The sequence below is a fragment of the Oryzias latipes genome, chromosome 17 (assembly GCF_053564925.1).
Source record: "Oryzias latipes strain Hd-rR chromosome 17, Olatipes_Hd-rR_3.1".
Lineage (NCBI taxonomy): Eukaryota > Metazoa > Chordata > Actinopteri > Beloniformes > Adrianichthyidae > Oryzias > Oryzias latipes.
The window spans coordinates 26279355-26304542 of NC_136253.1; the positions used below are offsets into that span (position 1 = coordinate 26279355).

The 25188-nt window shown below is 38.0% G+C and overlaps 2 protein-coding genes across 6 annotated transcripts; both read right to left on the reverse strand.

Moving 5' to 3' along the window:
- Nucleotides 1-654: 654 nt before the first annotated feature.
- LOC111946273 (phospholipid hydroperoxide glutathione peroxidase-like) lies at nucleotides 655-24771 on the reverse strand. Of its 2 annotated transcripts, XR_013650789.1 has the most exons (8): nucleotides 24643-24771; nucleotides 24046-24140; nucleotides 23713-23857; nucleotides 23366-23517; nucleotides 22455-22479; nucleotides 22308-22367; nucleotides 22038-22134; nucleotides 655-665 (listed from the first exon to the last, which is right to left on the reverse strand). XR_013650789.1 is itself a non-coding variant. In XM_004079176.5 (7 exons), exons 1-7 carry the CDS (start codon nucleotides 24721-24723, stop codon nucleotides 22102-22104), a joined length of 591 nt encoding a protein of 196 aa, XP_004079224.2. In that variant the 5' UTR covers nucleotides 24724-24771; the 3' UTR covers nucleotides 21709-22101. The 2 variants fall into 2 exon arrangements, 1 of the variants encoding a protein (XP_004079224.2); XM_004079176.5 differs by lacking the exon at nucleotides 655-665 and having other exon boundaries at nucleotides 21709-22134.
- LOC101169066 (phosphatidylinositol 4-phosphate 5-kinase type-1 gamma) lies at nucleotides 1654-16227 on the reverse strand. 4 transcript variants are annotated; one of them, XR_002292190.3, is made up of 18 exons: nucleotides 15926-16227; nucleotides 12307-12335; nucleotides 12060-12149; nucleotides 11842-11972; nucleotides 11645-11762; nucleotides 10180-10332; nucleotides 9470-9769; nucleotides 9162-9361; nucleotides 9007-9090; nucleotides 8332-8380; nucleotides 8110-8194; nucleotides 7858-8031; nucleotides 5840-5996; nucleotides 5129-5197; nucleotides 4519-5038; nucleotides 4330-4364; nucleotides 3109-3189; nucleotides 1654-2997 (listed from the first exon to the last, which is right to left on the reverse strand). XR_002292190.3 is itself a non-coding variant. In XM_011486674.4 (18 exons), exons 1-18 carry the CDS (start codon nucleotides 16026-16028, stop codon nucleotides 2983-2985), a joined length of 2433 nt encoding a protein of 810 aa, XP_011484976.1. In that variant the 5' UTR covers nucleotides 16029-16227; the 3' UTR covers nucleotides 1654-2982. The 4 variants fall into 4 exon arrangements, 3 of the variants coding, with proteins under 3 accessions (XP_011484976.1, XP_011484977.1, XP_004079345.2); XM_011486674.4 differs by lacking the exon at nucleotides 4330-4364 and adding an exon at nucleotides 3918-3992; XM_011486675.4 differs by lacking the exons at nucleotides 4330-4364; nucleotides 15926-16227 and adding exons at nucleotides 3918-3992; nucleotides 12733-12857.
- Nucleotides 24772-25188: the final 417 nt, after the last annotated feature.

Consider the following 25188-nt stretch of genomic DNA (forward strand, 5'->3'; position numbering starts at 1 on the left):
GGAACAAGATATTAATCTGTGGGAACAAGATATATTTTTATATCTTAATGTCAGGACACGGGTTCCGTATCTTCGTGTCTTAATACTTTAAAAAAAAGTTTCAAAAAGTGAAACTGTCAAGGGTACAGGTGATGAAGAAGGTCTTTTTAGTTTAAATTTAGGGAGAAGTCGTTTGGTGCAGGAAAGATACTGTGTGTCTGTGAGTGTATGTCTGTGTGTAAAAGGACAATTGCATTCTGGGTCAGCTGGGCAGGTGGCTGCTGATCCTTGTCCATCACACATTCCATCATGGTCTGTCATGGCTGACTCGTCTCCATCAGTGACATTTGCAACCATCTCTTGAAGCACACACATCTTTGCAGCGGCACGCACAGAAAGCTTTACATTCACTCACAGCACGTTTACCATCATTTGATTGCATTAATGGCATGACTTTAAGTTCTGTATGAGATGTGTTAAAGGGCCTATACCATGCAAAATCAATCTGTGGAGCTCTTAACCCTTGTGCTATTCTAGGCACTTTAACATTGGGAGTTGGGTCATCTAGACCCACTAGACAGTGCGCTGAACCTTTTTTCTTCAATGATTTGTGATCTTCACTGGTGTCCATGGATTACATGAAATCTTTCCACCTTTATCCACCTTTGTCATGGTAGGGAAAACACGTCAATGTAAGGGTGGGGTCATCTAAGATGGAACAAGGGTTAAGTGTGTTATAATATTCACTAAAAGAAACCCCAAAGCGGTATTTTGAACCCATCACGCATTTTCATCCTCTAAAAACCTGCGCTCTGAGCACCAGCCCCTCCCAACCCACAAAAACTAGTAAGTTCTCCCATTGTGACGTAGACAGGTGAGGAACCGCCCCTTCCAGGAAGAGTCTGCCCTCCCAGCACTGCCCCCAGGTTAACACACACACCCACTTTCTCCACAGAGCTCGTGGTGATTGGCGTACATGCTCAATATGCAGATCCATCTTTGCAAAAGTTTGGGTGCTGTTTGTTTTCATGTGGAAGACGCAGAGACGCTGCTGAGGCCGGCTCTAGGTTGACGTCATAAAATGGGCGGCACCCACATGGAGGGAAAGGCGAAGCCTCAGAGATAGAGTCTTCTTACTTCCTGGTTTGATATGAGCTCCGGAAAACAAATATTTAAATTTTAGAAATTCATTCTTTTGTTCGCCAAAGGTGATATATTATCATATACATGGATATTGTTTACCATAATAAGCTTAAGAATAGCATGGTATAAGCCCTTTAAAGAGGGGAAAGGCCATTTTTGCTGGGTTCAGTCCCTTTTCTGTGTGGACTATCAAATTGTTGAGATTCCAGGTGCTGTTGATTAGTTATTGCCAGCCTCAGTGAAGAAATATAGTCAGCTGAATGTGTCAAAATGAAATATGAGGCTTTAAATATGAGCTTCACTTTTATGACCCATCAGGAACACAATACGTTGATTCACAACCTACAGGTGGCACCTTTTGTGGCAACCTGCCACTGTGCAATTTCATTTCAAAATGCAACAATAAATGTTCAAATAACCCAAAGGTGTAAATAGTCCTACAAAATAAAATGCAAATGACCTTTTTAGATGCTGTGGTGCCATCTGCTGGACTGAACTTGCTTCACATCCACAAAAAGGAAGTGACTGACATTTTACACAACATACTTTTTTATTGTATTTTTCACAGTGGTATGCTACACTTACAGTTGCCTACAGTTAGGCCGGTTAACATCAGCAGATTGAAATAATAAAGTACCTTGGTAAAGAAGTGATTGCAAACACATACAGCGACATTTACATTGAGTCATGTCTCAGCAGGAGTGTCCATGAGCATTTTCTGCAAAACCACTTACATAAACGGCCTTTTACCGACAGACATGCTTCCAGCTGGTTTGAACTCTCACAGCCCAAAATCACAAAACCTTTTCACAAACTGACAAACAGAGAAGTCTGGATAGTTGCTGCCAGTCGTGTGCATGCAAGTACATGCACACACAGAAACTGAAGGGCAGTTCAGACTCCTAAGCAGGTGCTAAAGCACTTCCATATTAACAACACAAAACCAACATTCCCTTGTTTTCTTCATTCCTGCATCGTGTTATTTTTGCTGCAAATATTTGCTGTTCACTCGTGAATTAAACCTTTTAATGTTTGAATTTGAAGGGTTGTCCGTTGCTTAGTTTTCCACTTTTTCTTTGACTGCACATGACAACGTAACAAATTGGCAAGAAAGGCAATTTCAACAAAACCGTTTTACTTTTACAGCAGAGGTTGCAAAGTGGACCGCTGGAAGAATAAGAAACACTGTACACACGGCACAGAAAACAATACCTGTGACAAAATACTTAAAACACGGACTTCAAAAAGTCGTTAGCCCACATGTACGAATATAAAGTGCTGTAATGGAAATTCACAGAGCTGGCATGCTCCTGGCAAAAAAAAAAAACACTTGGAAGAAATTTTGATTTAACATCAGATTGAAGAGAAATTATTAACAGGTATTGCATAGGCAGAGCTGGAGAGAAATGTGTCTTTATATCCTTCAAATTCCACAATCCAAATTATAAAAATAAAATAGGAATATATATAATTACATGATTTCAAATCTATTGAAAATTTCATTGTGTTGTGTAAGTTGAATCAGATGAAGTCTGTGGACTTGGGGTCCTGACAAAACTCCATGACAGCGCTTCTCATCTGATTGAACCATCCAATTAATGTTTCTGCGCTTCATGACAGTTTGAATTGTTCCAGAATCGGGGCGTTTGTATTGCTTGTTGATATGTTGTGAATAACTCTGTCTGTACTTCCCCTACGATGTGTCAAAATTCATAATAGCACTCTTACAATTGAGAGCATCATCGTCGAGTTGACACCTTACGTCTTTGTTGCTGTTGTCAAAGCAGGCTCCCACATGTTGCTTTAGCAGCTCTTACTGTCCTTAAAGGCGTGCAGCATTTTGCATGTGGTGAAATATCATTACTGCTCCTTCCACTGAAAGAAAGAGGAAGACATTTAAAACAATTAATATCTGATTTTGTTTTACAGGATAATTTAATATAAAGTATGCATGTGTTTCCGATAAATCATAAATGGACTCTGAACCTCATTTTCTCCGTCTGAGCCTCTTCTGGACTCTGAGCTGCAGTGCAAAGGAGAGTACACCCAGCTCCGGTCCTCCTGAGTCTGCAGTTTGGACAATGGGCCAGCAGAGGGCAGCAAAGAGATAAAAAAGAGCAGAAAGGGAAAAAAATGATCACAAGAACAAAAAAACATCTGTGTCTATTGAATACAAGTAAAGCTGTATTGAGAAAAGCTTGTTCCTTTGAGCTGTGGTGATGATATCCCTGACGTCTGTGAACGTTTGGATCATAATCTAATGTAAAAAAGGCTCTCATCAGCGTTACCATCAAAAGAATTTTCGGGTAGATTGGATTATGCTATTTTTAGTTTTAAACATTTTACAGGTTTTGCATGTTCACCTGAAAAGGTTCTATTTATTTATTTATTTGTATTATTTTTGAACAATTAATTTGGTTTATACATTTTTACAGTTTATCAAGAGCACTAAAAGTTTCTGAAGTGCAACTTTTGAGAAGAGGTTTCATTAATACATACATTCCATTCAGTGCTGACAGTTGGAAAGAAGTGTCACAATAGCTCTAATCCAACAGCAGCACAGTAAGTGGACATTGCACATATAAATGTTTGATTTATTGTAAAGAAAATGCAGAATGAACTTAAAATTTCTAATTATGAGCCTTTAGATGAACAAGTTCAGTTTACTTTAGGTGTAAAATTCCTTTTTAAATGTTTCTAAACTGGACAACAATGTCAGTTTAAGTGGAGCCTCTGCGGCCAAAGAAACATTGATTAGTGTTTCAAATGACTTTCAAGCTTGGCAGGTGACTTACATTGTAACTTGAGCTAGAGTTAAGCTTACGGCGGCCCAGAACTGGAGAATAAACCCAATATCTGCCATCTGCATACTGGTGCACAGAGAGATGGAGGAACACACAGGCGCACGCACAAAAAAGGGAATGAAAACAAGATATGAGCTGATGGAAGGAGGAAATGAAAGACTCAAACATGAAGTGATTGTAAAGACAAGCAACAAAGGACAGATGAAAAGCCAACAGATGTTCATTGACAGGAAGCATGGAGGCAGATTGACAGATATACTTCATGCTAAATAGAAGAGAAGCTGTGCTTTACAGATTTGACCAAAAGCACGAGCTGACTGAAGCCTCATGCTGCATGGAAAAAAGCCTCTCAGGCAGCAAAAGCATATGTCATAGAACGTGCAGAACACACAACCCTCCTCACCATCATAATTCTATCACGCTGTCCTGACTGGGCCACTGAATCGAAGAGAAGTAGAAACCCAATGAAGCAAAGTCATGTGATGGATTTACATCTCCTTCTTCGGTTAGGCCAACTTTACTTTTATTTATTTTTATTATTTGTCATTGAGCAGTTTTCAAAAATCATTCAGATGTGACGTCAAGGACTTACAAAGTAAATGTCCGAAACTTGCACCTCCCCGTCCAGAGAATCGTGGCTGCTGGACACGGAAAGCTGATTGCGTGGTGCGAGCGCCGCCCGCTGCGGCGGCTGGGGGCTTGAAGAGGCAGAGGAAGGAGGCGTTGATAGGAGAGGCTGAGAGGAGCTTTGGGTAGATGACTGAGTGGACGAGGGGCAGATAGGAGTAAATGCTGATGATGGAGGGAGGGTGGTGGTTTGGGGGGCCGAACTTGTTAATGCAGATTGTGCATCTGAGCGAGAGGCTGTGGAAGGGAGGGTGAACGACTGAGCAACTTCACAAGGATGGATGGAGGATGGAGGAGTGGAAGAGGATTGTGGAGCACAGTGAGAGGAGGAAGAGGCTGAATTAAAGGAAGGGGGAAGAGTAGAGGAGGAGTACGCAGAGGGACAACTGGCAGAAGTGGAAGTTGATGAAGCAACGTGAGTCTGATCAGATGATTGCTGGCTGGAAGAGGTCATCTGTGTGAGCTCAGTGCTCTGAGGGATTTTGCTTCATAAAGAAAAACAAAACATAGATTAAAGACAAATCTGTGTCTTGGATTAAATTGTTTGGACTCCCTTAATTTCTGTTTTCGAATACCTGAGCTCCACCTCTACAGTGATGGTGTCCTGTCTGTCACCGTGCACCTCAACCACCTCTTTTTGTGATCTGAGGAAACAAACAAATAAAACAGAAAGCTCACAATGTGATGCATATCAACAGAGCCCAGGACAAGACATTAAAATTAACATTTTATTAGCACTTTGTGCGTGCAAGGCTAACTTGTGTGCACAAAATGCTAAATCGAGTGAACAATTTATATTAGTTTTTTTCATGTCATGTCCAGGGCTCCGTAGTAACCCACATGTAGGAGTAAAGTAAGGATGACTGTCCTTCCTGATCATTTGAAAACACAGAAAAAATCTTGCAAAAGACCTTCAGTTACAAATTCTCTGGGGGGGTTTAGGGGAAGGAAAACGATTAAGGGCTTGCCCACCGTTCTTTGGGTTGGGGTGTTGGTGTTACCATCATTAACATTGCATCATCAACTCACTTGTTAACGCAAATGTACATGCAGGCGTGCGGCGACACGTTCAGGAACACTCAGTAAATCTCCCACTGGCAGTACGAGTGTGTCCTAATACCTACAGTTTGTTTGAAACAGTTTGTTTTTTTTCCGGTTCATCATGCCTTTCAGTTTTACTCATCTGATGTCAATGCTTCCCACAATCCCATCCCCATAAAAACTGTCAAACGCATACCAGTGAAATGTTTGTGCAACTGTTGGATAGAGAAAAGAAATTCTCTCACCTGGCAACATTTGGGGATTGCGCTTGTCTCCTCTGGCGGGGGTGCTCCGGCGTGTCAAACGGGGTCGTCGGCAAAGAGTTGTTGGATGAGAGAGTGGTGGCTATGGACGCTGTGGTGGCATCTTCAAATGAGGGAGGGGTGCAGGGGGGCTCCTTCCCTGTATTGCATAAATTTATGGGTTTAATGTAAGACAAGCAGCAAGAATTATTAATTTACTTGGAATGATTAGAAGCACAGATTACATTGAAAAAGCCCAAACAACAGACAATGATAAAGTACTAACAAATAAAACAGCCTTTTTTTATGTAGATTTATAAAAAGCTTAACAATTTTAATATGTTTTGGTTTGTCCCCTTCATGGCGTATGTCGCTAATTGGCAAAGTAACATCAAATGCAGGACTTCACTTCATTTAATGGTACATTGTATGTCAAACATGAAAGAATATTTTCTATATTATTGAAAATGAAGTCAGGCATGAAAGGGTTAATAATTGATTATATTAAAAATGTGTTACACTGAGTCTAAACATTACATTGAATGTTTGAGATTATGTGTGTCCACCTTTTTAATTGGATTTCCTTCATAAGGCAAGGCAAGGCAAGGCAAGTTTATTTGTATAGCACAATTCGTACACAAAGTAATTCAAAGTGCTTCACAAAACAGAAAAATGCATTAAAATCACAATACATCATAGAAATAATCAACGTAAAATTTACTTTAAAAGAAAAGAAAAAAAAAAATTTGAAAATTGATTTAAAAATAAAGGAAGGAAAGGAAAGAAAAGTGCAGATAGGACCTTTCAGTCATATACACGGCTAAACAGAAATGTTTTAAGTCTAGATTTGAACATGAACACAGAAGAGGCCTGTCTTACGACTTCAGGGAGGCTGTTCCAGATTTTAGCTGCAGAATATTGAAACGCTGATTCCCCTTGTTTAGTTCTGACTCTGGGAATCAACAGGAGGCCGGCCCCTGAGGTCCTCAGAGTACGAGATGGTTCATATGGCACTAACATGTCAGAGATGTACTTTGGTGCGTGGCCATGGAGAGACTTGTACACAAGCAGAGCTGCTTTGAAGTCTATTCTTTGAGGTACAGGGAGCCAGTGCAGAGACCTGACCACAGGACTAATGTGATCATACTTCCTGGTTCTGGTCAGGACTCGAGCAGCAGCATTCTGGATGTACTGAAACTGTTTTACAGCTCGTTTGGAGAGGCCGGTGAGCAGGCCGTTACAGTAGTCTAACCTACTGGAGACAAATGCATGAATAAGTATCTCCAGGTCTGGCTTTGACACTATGTTTTTGATTTTGGCAATGTTTTTCAGATGGTAAAATGCCGCTGATGTTACTGACTTATTAATAATAGATAAATAGTTTTCCCTAAATGCAGGATTTGTACCTTTCATAGTTTTGTTGTTTCTTTCTGTCTTCAGGTCTTATTTTTCATGTACAGGTAATCAAATCATGTTCAGGTTCTAGATTGTGTTCACTTCCTTTGCACACAGTTTCAGTTGTGATCATTCATAGATGTTTCTATTTTTAGATTGTTTGACCTCAGTCTATTACGTTTATGGTCTGGAGTTAGTCAGAGTCAATATTTCTGGTTTACCACCTTCTTATCCGTCTGGTTTAAAGGTTTCCTACAGTTCAGAAATGTTTAAGTCTGGTTCTTCATGTCCTGCTTATGTTAGTTCATTAAAAATGTTTGCATTTCTGCCACAAGCTTTGTTCTTCTGCATTTCCTTTCTCCATTATTATTCTGCAGACAAGGATACTTTATTTTAAGCGTGTTTTGGAAATCCTTCAAATTCAATATTTTTGTAATGTTTATCCATATTTAGATTTACTACTGCCGTTTTACTCTATTTATGATTTCACGTTTGTAAAAATCTAATTTCATTTTAAGCTTTAGAGAAAAAAATTGGGCATAAAATGGTTAAAAACACTGATGAGGATCACTTCTTTTTATATCTGTATTTGATTTTAAGTGAGTCTAGTTTGCGGTGTATCTTACCGTTATCCTCCAGAACAGGAAAGTTGTGTGCCCCTCTTAGGTTCTCCAGATTGTCCAAGTTTTCCTGCCTTTCATCACTCAGCGAGCGACGCTGCCCAACTGAACCAGCTCCAGTACCGGACTTGTACATGGAGAGCTGCCCGCGGCCTCTTTTAGATGGTGACGATCGCAGTGCTGCAAGAGGGAGATGCAGTTAAGCTGTCCTCCCTCCAAGAAAATTGAGCGTTTGGGTGAGATCTCAAGAAAACTCACAGCAACTCTTCTTGAAGACGATCGTGCTGCAGAACTTGTAGAACCTCTCAGCATAGAAACCTGGCCGGTGAACCGATACCGTATCCTGTAGTTGTAAAAATGTTGATTAAAATGATGCTAAATCAGTCAAAATCATTAATTAGAATGTATTTTAAGGTACACATGAGGTCTGCTTTGCCTCATTGAAATCAATCCCTCAAAAACTACAGAAGAGTTACTCACTCCATCATGGATGAGAGACTTCCAAGAATGCTCTATTTTCTTAATAAGCCTGCAAGAAAAATGTTTTTTGATTACAAATACAAAGAAGGCCCACATGCTCTGCTTCTAATGTTTCCTGAGGACATATTGAATATTTTAAAATATCTTGAAGCAATATATTCTGAATGTCGAGTCAGATTAAAAGTAAAGGCTCCACATCAAAACTTAACAAATGTACAAAGTTTTCAAAATACAAACATACAATTTTAAGCTTAATTTACTTTATTCACGTCCTCCATCAGAAGAAAAACGCTACAAGAACATGTTAAAAACACCAAAGCCACAATTTCCATTAAAGTGGGTCTTCAAGCATTTTTTATTTTTATTTTTGTAATTGCTCTTGACTGAAACAATACCAGTAAGAAGTTATCAGTAATGGAGGGGTAATACCCTGGAATTTTTTTTGTCTCAAGAACAAACCCTTTAATAACTTTTGTAAGAAATGTTCAGTAATTTCCAAAGACTTTTTTTCTTTTTCCCATTTTTGTCATAAACATCTTTTCTAAAGCACCTTTAGAGGTTTAACATTTCAGAATTTATCCTGACAGTGAAATTTCAACAAATAGTTAAAAGTATTCAAAAGATTTATGTGTATGTTTAATGTGTAAAAACTTGAAGCACTTTTTTTGAACAAACCTGTAGGATTGCAGGATGTCGATGATCCCGATGAACAGCAGAAGGTGCTCTCCTTTACTGCTGACGGCTGGAATTCCCCCCATGCTTCACAAAGGAAAGAAATATGAATCCAATGTGCATTAGGATTCAAGGCATTCTGAAAGGATATGTCTTACGTGTCATCGTGGTCCAAAGTGTCTCTGCATGTGGAGCCACCCTGTATTGATTCCATGGCAGTGGTATAAAAGGCTCTCTGCCCCGCAGGCTTCTTCTCCTCACCACCTTCTGACTGGGACATTTGCTCTTTCTCTGCTATGCTTTTGTTGTGGACGCCAAGCAGCAAACTGTAGTCCATGATCTTAAAACTCTCAAGAACCTAACAGGAGACAATTTATTATATTCCAAAGTGATCTGTAATAATATAAAGCAGAGCTAGAGCACTTAGGAATTAGCAATAGGAATTGAAAGTTTTTTTCTTTCTCACCAGGCAGTCTCTCTGCAAGGTTTTGACCAAAGCGTTGTATGTGTCCTGGTCCAGATTGAGGCCCTCGGGAACGTCGCTCAGAAAATCCAGGTCCTTGAAAGTTGGCTTGGACTTCTCTCTTTCCTTCTTTGATGCTCGTCTCTTGTACGTTGAGCCCTTCAGGTCGAATTTAAGGTGCATGCGCACTGAGCGGGGTAAAATATTGTTCATCACAGCAACTCGGATGTTTTTGCCTCCACACTGGACGCAATAGAGGCCAAAGAACTTTGGTAGCAGAGTTCGAGGGTTCTGGTTCAAGTTCTGGAGATGAAAGAAAAGACATTAACTCTGTGCAACACTCAGTGATATGCACCTGCACAACAGCGTGACTTTTAAACAAGCTTTAGCAGAAACCTATGTAGTCCTGTGTGCATGCTTAACCCATTAAGGAGTATTAGAAGAAGCTCCTTTCTTCTAACCATCATGAAGCCACCTGCTGACGTCACAGTTCACTGAGGGCCAACTCCAGGGGGTTGGATAAACAGGATTAAGGTGGCTAGAAGTTTCTGTAGCAGTATTACTCTTAAGCGCTCACTCAACTACACAAAAAGCGTACACCGACACGTGCGTTGAACTTTTAAAAGCGACTGACCACACTCTCACAAAGCATAGTAGTGGTGTTGAGACGCATTTTAAAACAAACTACAGCTGGAGTGACACGCTTGCCTTACCATATAGTATCCAGGGAGCAATTTCTGTAGAAACTCAGCCTCCTTGTGCATGACAGTCTTGATGATGAACTCATCGTCACGGGTTACATAGAAAATGGAGCCGCTTGCCCCTGGATTTGTCAACTCAATCAGTGCCTCATTGCACAGAGAATACTAGACAAAGTCACAAGAAACAAACAGATTTAAAATGATAACTTAGTACATAACTAGTACAACCCCAGATTTATTTATGCTGCTGGGTATCACTAGTTTGGCTTAAGATAAATTTTCTCAAAAATGACAATTGAAGGTTTTGGAAAATATGTTAATCATACTAAAAACCAAACCTAATTCAATAGCCTCGTTCAAGCTAAAACTGCAGCTGTGATCTCTCTGTTAAGAAAAAATGTAAATACATAAAGCCATCCTGAAAGCAAACTTCATTTAAAAGGTTTATCCACACTAGCTGCAAACTGCCAGACTGAGTGTTTCAGCTAATTCATTGAATTGATTTGGATTTTTATTATAAAAAGTTATTTTAGGGTACAAATAGACACAAACAGGAAATAATCGATCTTCATACACTGATGAAAAGTAAATTCTAAGACACAAAAGAACCACTGCCTTAGGACAACAGTAGTTTAGCTACAGTGCTAATTCTGGGATATATATGCTCTAGCTGTGCTAAAACGTTGATTTGTATGCATTGTTCTAATTAAAAAAAATAAGAATTAAAGCAATAATATGTTCATAAAGAGAGTGGGAAGAAGCCTACTCCCCTTAAAGCTACCCGTTGTGGGTAGGATCACAATCAAATGATTCTAAATTACGTGAGGTTTATTAACATTTAGAAAAGTTCTTTATTGTTATAGTCACCCTTACAAACTCCCAGAACAAAACCAATTCAAAAGCAAAGAATGTGATCAACATGGATAGCTAGTGATTACAAAGCACCCTATTCATTTGTAAATTCATTTTTCAATCTATTGCATCTTTATTATTAAACCTTTGCATTTTATTTTTGAGTTTAAAATGTCTGAACACTGGTTCATTCATCATCTTTTTCTGTATTTCCTCAATGAATACAATATTGCCATGTAAAACATATTTAATTTGTGTTTTCCTCATATTGATATTTCCTCCATCAGGTTTTAAGAAACTTTATGTATTTGTAGTAATATTTCTTATCCCTTTTATACATAACTTTGCACGAGGAGTAATAAAATAAAGCTTTACTCAAATGGCACAGCAAAGCCAAGCAGATTCATGAATGTCGTGACGGCCACTACTTAAACATGAAAAAGAAAGTCTCCACTAATCTGCCTTTGGAACAGGTGCAGTTTGAACTTAAACGAGTTATCCCCCACGCTGCAGGTCACTCAATTCAAGTGAGTAGGGAATGTGAGTGAATTGTGATATCAACAGAGATGAATGAATTGTGTCACATTTTCAGTATTATGAGTTTTTAATAAAATTACTTTCTCACCAGGTAGTCATCTGGTCGGATCCCAAAAAGCTCTCTGAAATAGCGGAACGCCACCGGGGCATATGTTTTAAACCTGAAGTCTGGGTAGTGGTGAGCTGGGGTGAGGTTACTGCCTTCACTGGAAAGAGAGTTTCCACAGTAAAATAAGCAAATGAACGCTTTACACTCAATTGCACATCTATTTATAAAGACGTCACCTTGGGAAGAAAATGCTTTCAACCACGTAAAAATCCTGCATGAGAACATCTCTCTCAGGTTTGGAGCTGAGGTTTCCAACAGTATATCCAATCCCCAACTGGATAGCCCCTTTCAGAGCAGAGGATGAAGTCTAGAGGTGGTGAACAAATAAAACAGCTAAGCAAAATATGATAGAAAGTCGCTAAGGAAAAACCAAACTGTTAAATAAAGAAGGAACCTTCTTGTACGATGTTTCTCCAGAAGCATCTACTCTCCTGTGCCCGATCTTCTTCTCACGATTTGGGTCTGCTCCAAAGGGGGATGGCATCTAAGAAAAAATATGACCGATCATAATTTGGTATGCAATATTTTATACAAATAATATTTTATTCAAAGCATGGGTTGAATTGTATTAAACAAGATGCCAAAACAGAGAATTGAGATGGTGACACCGGACAGGTGGATCATGTGTTGTGTGCCCTCACCTCTGTCAACTGACTCTGCTTGGCTGAATCTGAAAGACAGAAAGAGGAGACACATTAGGATGTGTCAAACCTCATACATTTTTAGCACTGGTTTTGATTTGGCTACTGCAAAGTGTTGCAAAAAAAAACAGCTGTTTTGAAGACCGATTCAAAAAACATTGAACTGGTTAAGCAATTCCTCAGCTTTAACATATTCAGTGTCCAGGGATCTGCAAAACATAAAAACTTATTTCAAAGATTTCAATTATTCTGATTATTAAAGAAATTAATCACACAAAATAAAAAAATAGTTGTTATAACCTCTGCATGTAACTATAACTAAAGATTTCATGAATTGTAAAGGAAAATACTCATCAGTCAGCAGAAGACATTGCTGTTTTTTCAAGATAACTTGCCATACTCAAAATAAATTGGTGTTTAACTCACCGACAGAAACCTTTTTAGTCTGATGACCCACAGAAGAAATAGAAACAGTGCAGCAAACCACAACAAACAGTCAGAATAGTGCAGTTCAGTATTTCCTATTCCAGGACCAGTGACCAGATTTGTACAGACAAGGTAGAAAAAAAAAGACTATTGGATTGACTTCCTCTCTAATCCTTGTTTTGTCATTGGTTGGAGTTTCCAGCTCATCTCACCAACCAATCATAGGTGAGGATTAGGAAGACTTTTCCAGCTGGCATGAGGAGCCAAGCTAGACTCTGCGCTTCTGCATAAAGGGATGAGAGAGCAAGAGGGACAAGAAACGAGATCACACCATTTCAGAGTAGCATCCTGGTGCTACAAACTCTGTCCCATGTGTGATTTTGGAATTCTAAAAAACTGTAAGACAATATCATTCAGCTGATACTCATTAGCATCACCCGAATTACATCTTTTGATGTATTTTAAAAGCGCTCCCAGTGGTCTATTCATTGTGATTATGCAGTTTTTATGCAATATCTTAAAAACATGTGTCGTTTTCTGGGACATCATTTCTGCTAAAGTTCTTAAGAAATTTGCCATTAAGTTGTTGGGGCTGTAAAGGCGTAGCAAACCTGCAAAACCCTTTTCTATCGCCCATAACTGAGAGCTCTTTGTTTACACACTCACCTGCTAGCTTCAAGCCCCTCACACCCCCAACCCAACATTACCAATGCAACTTAAATGACGAGCAATATTGGAGCCATCCAGCCGTATTGATTCACATGAGACTAGTCACCTACAAGCAAATGCATTGGAAGGGAGCAGAGCAGGGAGCTTGTGGCCCACCCTGCATATTTTCTACGTGACAAATAAGTTCCTTTTTAAACTGCATTTTTCGTCAGTTCCTGATTCACAACACTTAATGAGTAATAAAGATATACTCAGAAATAACATTTAAAGCGGAATTTTTTTATACGTCTTCCATTATCAAAAAAATGCTACAAGGACATGTTAAAAAGACCGAAAACATTGTTTTTATTGGAATGGGTCTTTAGGATGACTTTAGCTTTAAACCAATAATGGAAACTTTAACAATCGTTTTAAAATAACCCATGGTTAAACAAATCTTTTTACAATTTCATTTCCTCACACAAAAATCTGTATGCCACTGCTTTGTGTCCAGCTGGCAATCTGCTGCACAATTTTTGGTGATATGTCCCTTTTTTTTCATTAGTATGTCTTTTATAGCAGGTTAACATTTAATTGACTTACTGTGCATTTAAACGTACACTTATACAAATCAATTTAAATATTAGTTAGCTTTTTTGAATCTGAGTAAACTGTATTTTAGGTATGGACATTTTGTTCTGCCGCTTTTTACATATTTACAAGCTGAATAATGTAGCTGTTTGTCCTCTGTTGTGTTGTTATTTATGATAAAAACTTTCTATTTTAGTCTGACAGTTAAAAAAAATGTTTTATAACATTCTGTAATTTTGATGGATTGACTAATATGAACAAAACTCCAAAAGTCTTGAGATAAAAGAACAAAATCTATCAAAAATCAAATCTACCAAACAACATTTATTTAAATGGATAGTTTGTTCAAAAGCATGTGCTGCACCATGTTTATCACATAAATCTTTATAGAATGTATTTATAGAATTCAGAGAACTTCAGGGTCCAAGCAGATATAATTTAAACCACAAAAACAAGCCTTTGTGTTTTGATTCTCCTTTTGTTCTGGCATGTTTTCAGTTCACTTCCTGTTTTATTTTGAAAGGTTCCTGTGTTGTACTTTGGTTTTGAGTTTTACTATGGTCCCCATCTGTGCTGATTGTGTTCACCTGTATCTGGTCAGTCCTGTTTGTATTTAAGTCTTGTCATTCCCTTCCTCCTGTGCTGGTCCATTTTATGTTCTTCCCCTGTTTAGTGCATTTCGAGTGTCAAGTTTTGTTTTGCCTGCTTAAGCAGTGGTTTTTGTTTGTAGTTTTGGATCTATTTAAATATCCTGTTGCCTGAAACCTCCTGCCTCTCCTCCTCTCTGCGCATGCATGGGTACATCCTCAGCCTTCTGTCCCATACCCCCTTGTGCTTGCAACTTGCCCAAAAAAAAGCAAAAATGACATGCCTAAAAAAGATTTGGTCATTACAGAAATAAGAAAAAAACATCTTCCGGATACTCTTAATATACGATTTTAGGACTCTGACATGACAATAAGGCCTGCTCAACAGGATGTTCCCACCTGTAACCTGCAGATTAATTCTGGAACAATGAGCAGGATTGTAGGACAGACACTAGCAATGTCTTCTGGGGATTAGGGTCAGGCAGTATAATGTGTCAACAAGCAACAGACAGAACAGCCTCTCTGTGATGTTAGTTATGTGTATGTGCGCAATGACTTGGTGTGAGGCAGCTGATTTGGGAAAGACGACCGAACACATGTACGTTCACTAAAGGCTCATTTACTTGTGTAATGGTATCTCCCGAGTTTAGGCCTTCAGGGTTTAGTGTGGGTGTGTGACATGGAAAAGAGGATTAAATATTACTCCTCATCTGAGAAAACAGTGGACTCTTTTTTTCTTATGACATTAATTTGACACAAAAACAGGCCCTGATGAAGATCCCTCCAATGTATTTGTGCACAACTTTGATAGCATGAGCTGCAAGCACTCTGCAACACTTCCTTTTGCATTTCCTGCATTTTCACAGAAGATTATGGAATGATTTACATTTGTTATATAATGCACTCTGCATTCAAGTACAGGATAAAAGAGGATGTAAGAAATGTCATGACACTGAAGTTAGGACCAAAGAGTGCAGTGAAAGAACAGCTGTCCATCAAGTGCAAGAAAAGCTGCTCATCACGGAAGCTGCTCAGTTTTAACTCAATTTAACAACGTGTACACATTTCTAATGTGCACTTTGTTTTCTGCCTCCTGTGAGCCACTGACATTTAAACAGAGCATGTGTGTCTTGAGCCCTGACACTGTTATCTAACAAAGCAATGTATTATTCATTTGGACAAGCACTGGAGTTGCCCAATTATTCATCCAGCAGTTTTGATGCACTATTTTACGTTTTTGGTGCCAATAATTGTTTATAATAAGGCTGACCAAACATGACTCCACACTGACACCAGAAGCTGGGTCTGGATCTCCACAGAACACACCAGGAAGTGCATTATGATCTCAGACAGACAAATATACAAACCAGTGTCTCCGAATTCAAGCTGTTGGCAGATGCTGACGGCCCCATCCTCATTCCAGCTTCCATCACTGCCGGTTTCCGCAGTTCCGGCGTCCATCTCCTGCATGGCTGCAGACGCAGACGCGTCCTCAGATGGAAGCAGGTGATGCCGGATTCATCTCAAAACTCCGAAATGAATTTCTATGTTCTTCATTTTCGCCTGCAGAATGCATCATTCCCGTAGAGCCGATGCTGTCATGCTCCGATCCAGCGGTGCCGCTCATCCCCACCGCGGCTGTGCGTCATCAATTTCTCATGCAGTGTGTGCGGGTGCCGCCGGTCACGAGACACGCAAAAGCTTGGCCTACTTCGAGGTGCAAAAGCTCGTTGACATAACATTTAAAACAGAAGGCATAGATACAAAAATAAATCTTTCATTAAATGAAATACAAAATGTTGATTAAAATTCTCATTCATCCATGTGATGTCTATTTGAGTAATTAAAATCCATTAATTGATGTGGACACATTTAAGCAAAGGTTTTGATGATTTACTATTCAAGTATACTCAGATGTGTTTTTTAATAGAAAGAAATGCATCAAAAACGATATTGGCGAAGCAACTGTTACTCTAGATCAATTTTGAGGCAATTATTGTATACAATTATTGAACACAATTCCATTCGTATCATATTTGATACATGGATTTCTGAGACCCGGTGTGGGTACCGGATCGACTCGGGCTGCCGGATGTTCTCGACGGTAACACCAGTTGGACAAACTACTTAGCGAGCGATTTTACGTTTAGCGATTTTAATACTTAGCGACGTCGTACCCATCTAAGGAATTTTTGAGGATTCGTTTTGGGTTTGAAGAGAATGACTGCAGTTTTTGTTTGAATGACATTCAGACGGTGGATCATTTATTCTTTAACTGTGGAATTATAAAAACAATTCTTAATATCCTGATATTGCAAGGAAAGTTTTATATACACAAAAATAAATTTTTGAAGACCAAACCACTTTTTATAACATTTAGAGCTCTGTTTTTACTTTGAATCACTTCATTATATGAAAAAGAAGAATGGCTTGAAATTGCTTAGTTTTGTTCAGAAATACAAACTTCACGAGTACCCCTAACTAGTATTAGACTATTTAGATTGGTTCTATGTTCCTTTATTTTATTTTTATTTTACTTGTGTTTTTATTTATTTGTGTGTTATGTTTATTGTTTCTTTTTTTTCCTCTATTCTTTATTTTCTATGTTAATACGTTGTGTTTGGCAATGGTGACTGATCTTCGAGGTAAGGTCAAATATATTGTTATTGTTTGTTATTTAATGTATGATAGCTCAACTGAGAGGCAGAGGCAGCAGAAGGGCTTTTCTTGCTCATTTTCAAAATGGCTGCTTCAGTAAGCTGTTAATATTGGGCAGGGCTTTCCTAGGAAAACTCTTAAAAACTGGTTTTGGGACTTTTCTGTTTTGGAGAGGATTGCACATTTAAGCCCTTCAGGTTGTATCTGCCGCACCCTACACATCTTTTTCCCACAGTTGGGCCTTTATATTTTCTAGTCTTCTGTTACAGAGTTGTCAGATTCCAGGTCTCTAGGGCTAACATCCTGCTGGTTTTCAGAAACCCTGCCCCAACTGCTTCTGATTACCTTGGTCAGGGGTGTTTTACCAATGACAATGGACCATGCCCGGTTAGTTGGAAAATATGCAGGACACAGGTGCTTCCAAACACTTGGCGGGAAATGTTTAATTAATTTTCAAACTTTATAGTGAGAATACCTCATCTATTGTTGCTCAGTTTTAAATGACTAATTGCTGTATTGAAATGAAGCAACAGTCGTGTCAATATTTCTGCATCTTAAACTAACATTGTCGTGAACAAAAACATACCAAATCACCCAATGAATCATACAGTAATTGATGCTAGGCTTATTTATATCTGATATTAAATAATTGTTTTTCATCAAAGGATTTAAAAAAAAAAAAAACATCTGAATTTCCCCCCCAAAAACTATATTTTATGTCAATTCTTTTGAAGTGGATTAATAACATAATGATGACAATAATAATAATAAAAATAATTATTATTCATGTTTGTGAGGCGATGTGACTTATTAAACTATTTTACATAACTTTAAGTGTGCAGTCAAAGTCCTGAGAAATCCATTATTTCCTACAACTTGTGATGAATAAGCTGAAACTTCCCATAAGCTGTTAAATAAGACATTGGGCAGAGCTTTCATAGGAAAATTCTTAAAAACTGGTTTTGTGACTTTGCTGTTTTGGAGATGATTGCACATTTAAGCCCTTTAGGGATTTAAACATCTTTTTCCGATGCATTTTGGCCTTTTATCTTTTCTAGTTTTCTGTTAAAGAATTGTGTAAGATTCCAGGTCTCCAATGTTAGGTTGGGGGTGTGAGGGGCTTAGAGTTTGACACCTGTATAATTCATAAAGTTAGCCTCTCCTCAAAAAGGCGGTCTTGATTTCACAGCTGTCACTCGTTTTAGTCAAAACCGTTGATTATGAAATACTAGCAGTTTGTTCCTAAAACTGCACAGAATAAAGATGAACTTGGATTATAAAAATATTGGACAGTGATTGTTGGATTATTAAGGATGTTTTTTTCTCAAACATCCCAGATGGTGATGGTTGTACAGTGTTGGACAAAATTGTTGGTACCCCTCAGTTAAAGAAAGTCCACAATGCTCACTGAAATGATTTGAAACATTCATAAGTAACAATAAATTAAAATTTATTGAAAATTAAATGATCAAAATCAGCCATTGCTTTTGAGTTGTTTAACAGAATTATTTAAAAAAAAAAAAACTAATGAAATACGGCTGAACAAAAATTATGGTACCTCCATAAAAGACAGAACTAAATGCCCAGTGGGTAATGATGAACTCGGGTATGTCCTTTAATTGACATCATAGCTGTTTTCAAACCCATAATCAGTCAGTCTGCCTATTTAAAGGGAGACAAATAGTCACGTTGCTGTTTGGTGAAAAGGTGTGTACCACACTGAACATGGACAACAGAGAGCGAAGGAGAGAATTGTCCCACGACATTAGAAACAAAATTATAGACAAACATCGTAAAGGTAAAGGCTATAAAACCGTCTCTAAGCAGCTTGAAGTTCCTGTGACGACAGTGGCACATATTATTCAGAAGTTTAAGACCCACGGGACAGTAGCCGACCTCCCTGGACGTGGCCGGAAGAGGAAAATTGATGACAAATTGAGGAGACTGATAGATTGAACTGTATCCAAAGAGCCCAGAACAACCTCCAAAGATATTAAAGGTGAACTCCTAGATCAAGGTACATCAGTGTCAGATCACACCATTCGTCAATGTTTGAGCCAGAATGGACTTCATGGGAGACGACCAAGGAGGACACCACTGGTGAAAGGAAATCATAAAAAAGCCAGACTGGAATTTGCACCAATGCATGTTGACAAGCCACAAAGCTTCTGGGAAAATGTTCATGAGCAGTGGGCCAAAATACCCGTGGACAGGTTGCAGAAGGCTCATTGACAAATACAGAAACTGTTTAATTGCAGTGATTGCCTCAAAAGGTTGTTCAACAAAATATGAAGTTATGGCTACCATAATTTTTGTCCAGCCCTATTTCATTAGTTTTTTTTTTTTTTTTTATAATTCTGTTAATCAACAACTCAAAAGTAATGGCTGATTTTGATTATTTAATTTTCAATAAATTTAAATTTGTTACTTTTGAACGTTTCAAGTCATTTCAGTGAGCATTGTGGACTTTCTTTCTTTAACTGAGGGTTACCAACAATTTTTTCCACCACTGTACTTTTCTATTGACTATATTACTTTTTTATGTGGCCCTTTACTTTAAGGAACTTGGATTGACTAGGTTGTGATCAGTGCTAGAGTTTAAATCTAATCCTAATCTAATTTATATCTAATCTATTTTACTAAAGAGATCAAACTCTGCTTTGTAACCCTTAGTAAGCAATGCAAGCATATTTGGATAAGCCAGCTTTGTTTTGGAATAAGGTGCTGGGGCCTGATGAAACTAAAATGGAGTTATTTGGACATAAGGGGTGGTATGCTTGGTGAACAAACACAGCATTCCAAGACAAACACTTAACATTTGATGGCGGTTCCATTATGCTTTGGGGCTGTGAGGTCAGTGCAGGTACTGGAAATCTTGTCAAAGTTAAAGGTCACATGGATTCCAGTCAGTAGCAGCAGATTCTTACAATGTTCAAGAATCAGTGACAAAGTTGAAGTTCACGCCGGGGCTGGACACTTCAACAAGACGATGACCCTAAACACTGCTCTAATTCTACAAAGGCATTCATGCAGATGAACGAGTACAATGTTCTGGAATGGCCATCTCAGTCCCCAGACCTGAATATTATTGAAAATCTGTGGTGTGATTTAAAGCGGGCTGTCCATGCTCAGAGGCCATCAAATCTGACTAAACTGGAGATGTTTTGCAAAGAGGAACGGTCCAAAATACCTTCAACCAGAATGCAGGCCCTGCTATATGATATATTAAACTGAAATTGATGATCCGAACAACCAATGACTTATGAAGAAAAATCTTGAAAATGATCTTGGGTGCCCAAACTTTCTCATACCACTGTATGTAGGACACTGGTGCTCAAGGCTTAGAGTTTGATATCTGTATAATTCAAAAAGTTAGCCTCTCCTCAAAAAGCTGGTCTTGATTTCACAGCTGTCACCTGTTTTAGTCAAAACCATTGTTTTAGAGGTTTGTTACTAAAACTGCACAGAATAAAGATGAACTTGGATTATAAAAATATTGGACAGTGATTGTTGGATTATTAAGGATTTTTTTCTCAAACATCACAGAGACGGTTATGGTTATACTTTTCTATTGATTATATTACTTTTCTATTAAATGTCGCCCTTTACTTTGAGGAACTTGGATTGCTGTAATCAGTGCTAGAGTTTAAATCTAATCCTCACCATGTTACGTTTAAACTAAGAGTGCTTTAAGTTAAACATTTCATAGGGAAAAATACCTTGACTTATTGCTATTTGACTTTATTACAGCGTGGACAAAACTGCCCCATACTTCCTGTTGACACCACTAAAATGTCCAAATACACAATCAAATTTTCCTGTTAACTCGTTTAACCTCATTAATAAACAAAATCTGTATTGGTAATGACTCAGACACCAGGACATGCATAGGTTGACTGGGCTGGCCGTCTCTACAGCACTCCTCAAAACCACTGGCTCCATTTTAATCTAAAAAAAAAAGAAATCCATCAAATTTACTTTGAAACTTTATTTTTCCAGGTCTGTGCTAATTTATTGCAAAACCCAATCAAATTTGCATCAAGAATGGTAAAGTATAAAAATACTAGATGTTCAGAACCAGATTTTGGTTGCTTTGTAATAAATAAAAGTTAAGTGAAACTCAATAGGGGGTGGGATAATATGAATGTGCTTCCTTCCACTCCCTTTCAAAATAAACTCTTCAGAATCAGTCTATTTAATGGATTCAATGTGCGTGTGTACTCTCCTAATATATCTATTTATGATGGAGAGTTATATTGGCCTTTTTTTTACAACCAATTTATGGCTCTCTTAACTCATGCGTCTTTTTTTTTTAATAAACCAAGTCCAATTTGTCAAAAAATGTGTTGCTCCTCTGCTATAAACAGACCAACATAAGTATTGTAATGTTCTATTGACTTGGATAGAAGTATTCCAACATATGTGTGACAGACGTTAATAAACCCCTTGACCTTTTAGGAGAGCCAACAGAAGAAATGTCCACTGCTGCACAGAAGCTGAAGCAAAAATGGTTTATTTCATACATACTACAGGCCACAAATAGCTTTTGATAATTGCATTGAACATCTACAAATCAAACAGATGCAGATACAACTTTAGAAGGATTTAATTTAATGCGTGTCAGAAAACAGAACGACTGTCAGACGCTAAAGTACGAAGAAAGCTTCTCTACTGTGACTAAGGAACATCTCTCATTTGGTTCGATGAGGTCTGCAGTGAATCAGCCCTGGAGTTAAGTTGCACACCAGAAGTCATCAGGCTCAGTCTTTCCCGGTGATGGGTTTGCAGGCAGAGCCGTCACTAGTCCAGGGAAAATACACAACAAGGCCTCGGTCCATGTGAGAGGTCAGGAGTCCCAGAGAACGTGAAGAGATGGGAGGAAAAATTACAGGTATTGTTTCAGGTCTTTCTTTATTGACTGCAAAAACAAAGAAACAAGAAAAATGTTATTTTGACAAACATGTAGAGTCAGAAAAACTGTTTAATACAAAGTTAAAACCTAGACAATGTTCCTGGAGTTAAAATCTGAATCCTTAATTTTCCATAAATGCTGCTACAGACGGGCACAGAAACAAACAAAAAGTAGCTTACAAATGGTTCATCCTTTGGAGCGTATCTCTTTACCACCTGTCCATTCTTGTCAATCAGAAACTATCAAAAGAAACAGAAATAGATTCATTACATACATATGGTCTATTTTAAAATGTAAAGATGCTAAGAATCAAATTTAAAGTGTACCTTTGTGAAGTTCCACTTGATAAAACTAAAGAGACAAAATAAAATCATTAAAAGACAGTCCGAACATTTTTTCTCCAGATTACCCAGCATTTTGTCTTTTTATAAATTTAAAATGAAAAAACTTTGTTAAACAGACGCTTAAAATGTGTTCCTTAAACAATAAAAATCATTGAGAAACGTTCACACTGAGTCCATAGCAACCCCATAAAGGAAGAGAAAAATGTTTTTAAAAATTATTTTAGATAATAAATAAATAACATTTTGTTATATAAAACGGATGAATAGTACTTAATTAGAATGCTTGGTATGTTGAGTAAAAAATAAAAAATAGAGTAAAGCTTTATGTTGGACAGAAAAAGTTTCTGCTTCTGAGCTTCTGAGAGGATCGATCCCAAAATCAACAAAGACAGCCAGTTCAGACAAGTTAGATATTTTTGTTTTGAGAAAATAACTGTTTTTTTCTTTAAAATTTCGTTTTTAAAATAAAAAAGATAAATAAATCATTTTTTTCATTTTTTTCGGGGGGGGGGGGGGGGGGGGGGCGTGAAAAACCAAAAAGTAAACACTTATTTTGCAGCAAAAAGTTAGCATTTTATTTGCATGTTTGAACTATTCTGTGGCTGCCATGAATCAATATTACTGTTGTTTCTTTAAAAAAAATAATAATTTCACTTTTTAAATGTTACAACACACTTGATTTGCTATAGACAGTGTCATAAATGCCCACCTAAACCCCTCCTTTAATCTAGACTTTAAAAATATGTAAATCATCTGACAGTCTCTTACAAGAATGTCCATGACTTTAAGGAAACAAACAAACATTATTGCATTTCCTTTAACACAGAATAAGACTGATCAATACTACATTAAAAGAATGTTGATTTTATCTATGGAAACATGCTAAAACTCACTTTCCCATGAATCCTTTTCCTTCAGGCTGTTCTTTCATCCACTTCCACAGGGGGTGAGCGGTGTCATTGTTGACATCTATCTTACTAAAGAGATCAAACTCTGCGTTGTAACCCTTAGCAAACTCTTTAATCTCTGCTTCTGTTCCAGGCTCCTGAGTTGCAGAAGAAAAAAAGTTAAAAGCAGCAAAATAAACCAGAAGGACATTTAATGAAAAATTCAGTGATCTATAACTACCGGTACTCAGCTTTTCCACAATGAGATGTTAAACAGTTAGGCAATTTTATTCAGTAAAATCAAGGGAGAAGCAGCATTTGCAGACAAAAAACAAAGTGTCAATCGGTTTCACCTGGGAGCCAAACTGGTTGCATGGGAATGCAAGGATGCGTAAACCTTGCTCAGCATACTGGGTGTGCATTGCAGTGAGCTGAGTGTAGTTTACGTCGGTCAGTTTACATTCAGAGGAGACATTTACAATGATGCAGACATAACCCCTGGAAGAGAGAAGAAAGCAAAACCAGAGTTAAGACGAAGGGCGTCCCAATCCGGTCACGCGTGACACGATCACGTATCACGGGAGCAATTTGTTCATTTTGTAAACGTGTTAGAACAGAATCGGATCGGGGCCAAAGAAAACCGATCGGGACATCCTTACTGATCAGTGCAGTGATCTTCCTTTTACCTGTATTTCTCAAGGGACACATCATTCCCATCGATGTCTATGGCCGAAAATTCATAGATGGAGGCTGCTTTTTTCCAGTCTTCTTTCTGAGCACACTGCAAAAGTAAATAAATAATTAAAAATAGAGGGGATTATTGCAGAAAGGTGTGGGTTCATTAGGCAATAACTGAGTACTTCAACAGCTGGAGTTGACAGGGCGGGAAAAAGACAGCAGATGAAGCAAAGACGTGAATCTTAACATTCATCAGAATAAACATGGAAAGAAAATCTCCTGTTGATTCCTGTTGGATTAAAGCAACTATAACGACACACTTATACACAAATAACAGGAATAGATTACAAACAAATGTAATAAATAAAAGAAAAATGACAATTTAGGATTCTGTCTTCTCAATTAAACCACTCAACAAGCTTTAAAACACCAAAACGAACACGCAACAAAGTCAGGTAATGAGATTTGACTGATGCTATATTATATAATATAGTCTAGCCTGCATGTTGTTCAACCTTCAACACGCGAATTTTTAAACACGTAAAGCTCATTTACACAAGAAGAAGCATTTAGTCATCCAGTTTGTGCGCTGTTGTAGGACTTACCATGGTTCTCACGATGCCCCTGGTCCCTAATACCCCTAGTAACACTACGGGTCGTAACCACATTGCAGCGACTCTTATCATATGATCCGCCAGCCCCGCCCACTTACAAAACTTCAGAGCCGCCCTTTTCCCATGATGCACTGCCGGTGATTTATTTTCAGTATTTTACGATCTTAAAACGACCATAGAATGGATTAATAATATGTTTGATAAAGTAGATATAGGACACGTGTTTTTTATTTGGGTAATATGAAAATACAGTTGAACATGCTTTTCTTTTTTTCCTTTCTTTTTTAAGTACACCACTATAATTCATTTCTTTAGCAGTTAAAAAGGAGACAAATGATGAATGCTAAACAAATCTTTCCTATATATCGCACAAATGGTTTTTAATACATCATAAGGTGTTCAGAGACTTTAGTTTTAAACACATGATATGGATTTCCAAGAGTTGTATCTAATTATTACAACAATTCCCCACAATTATCCATTTTCACTGATCTAAAAACATTTACCATCTCCAGGATATCAGCTCTTTTTTCATCC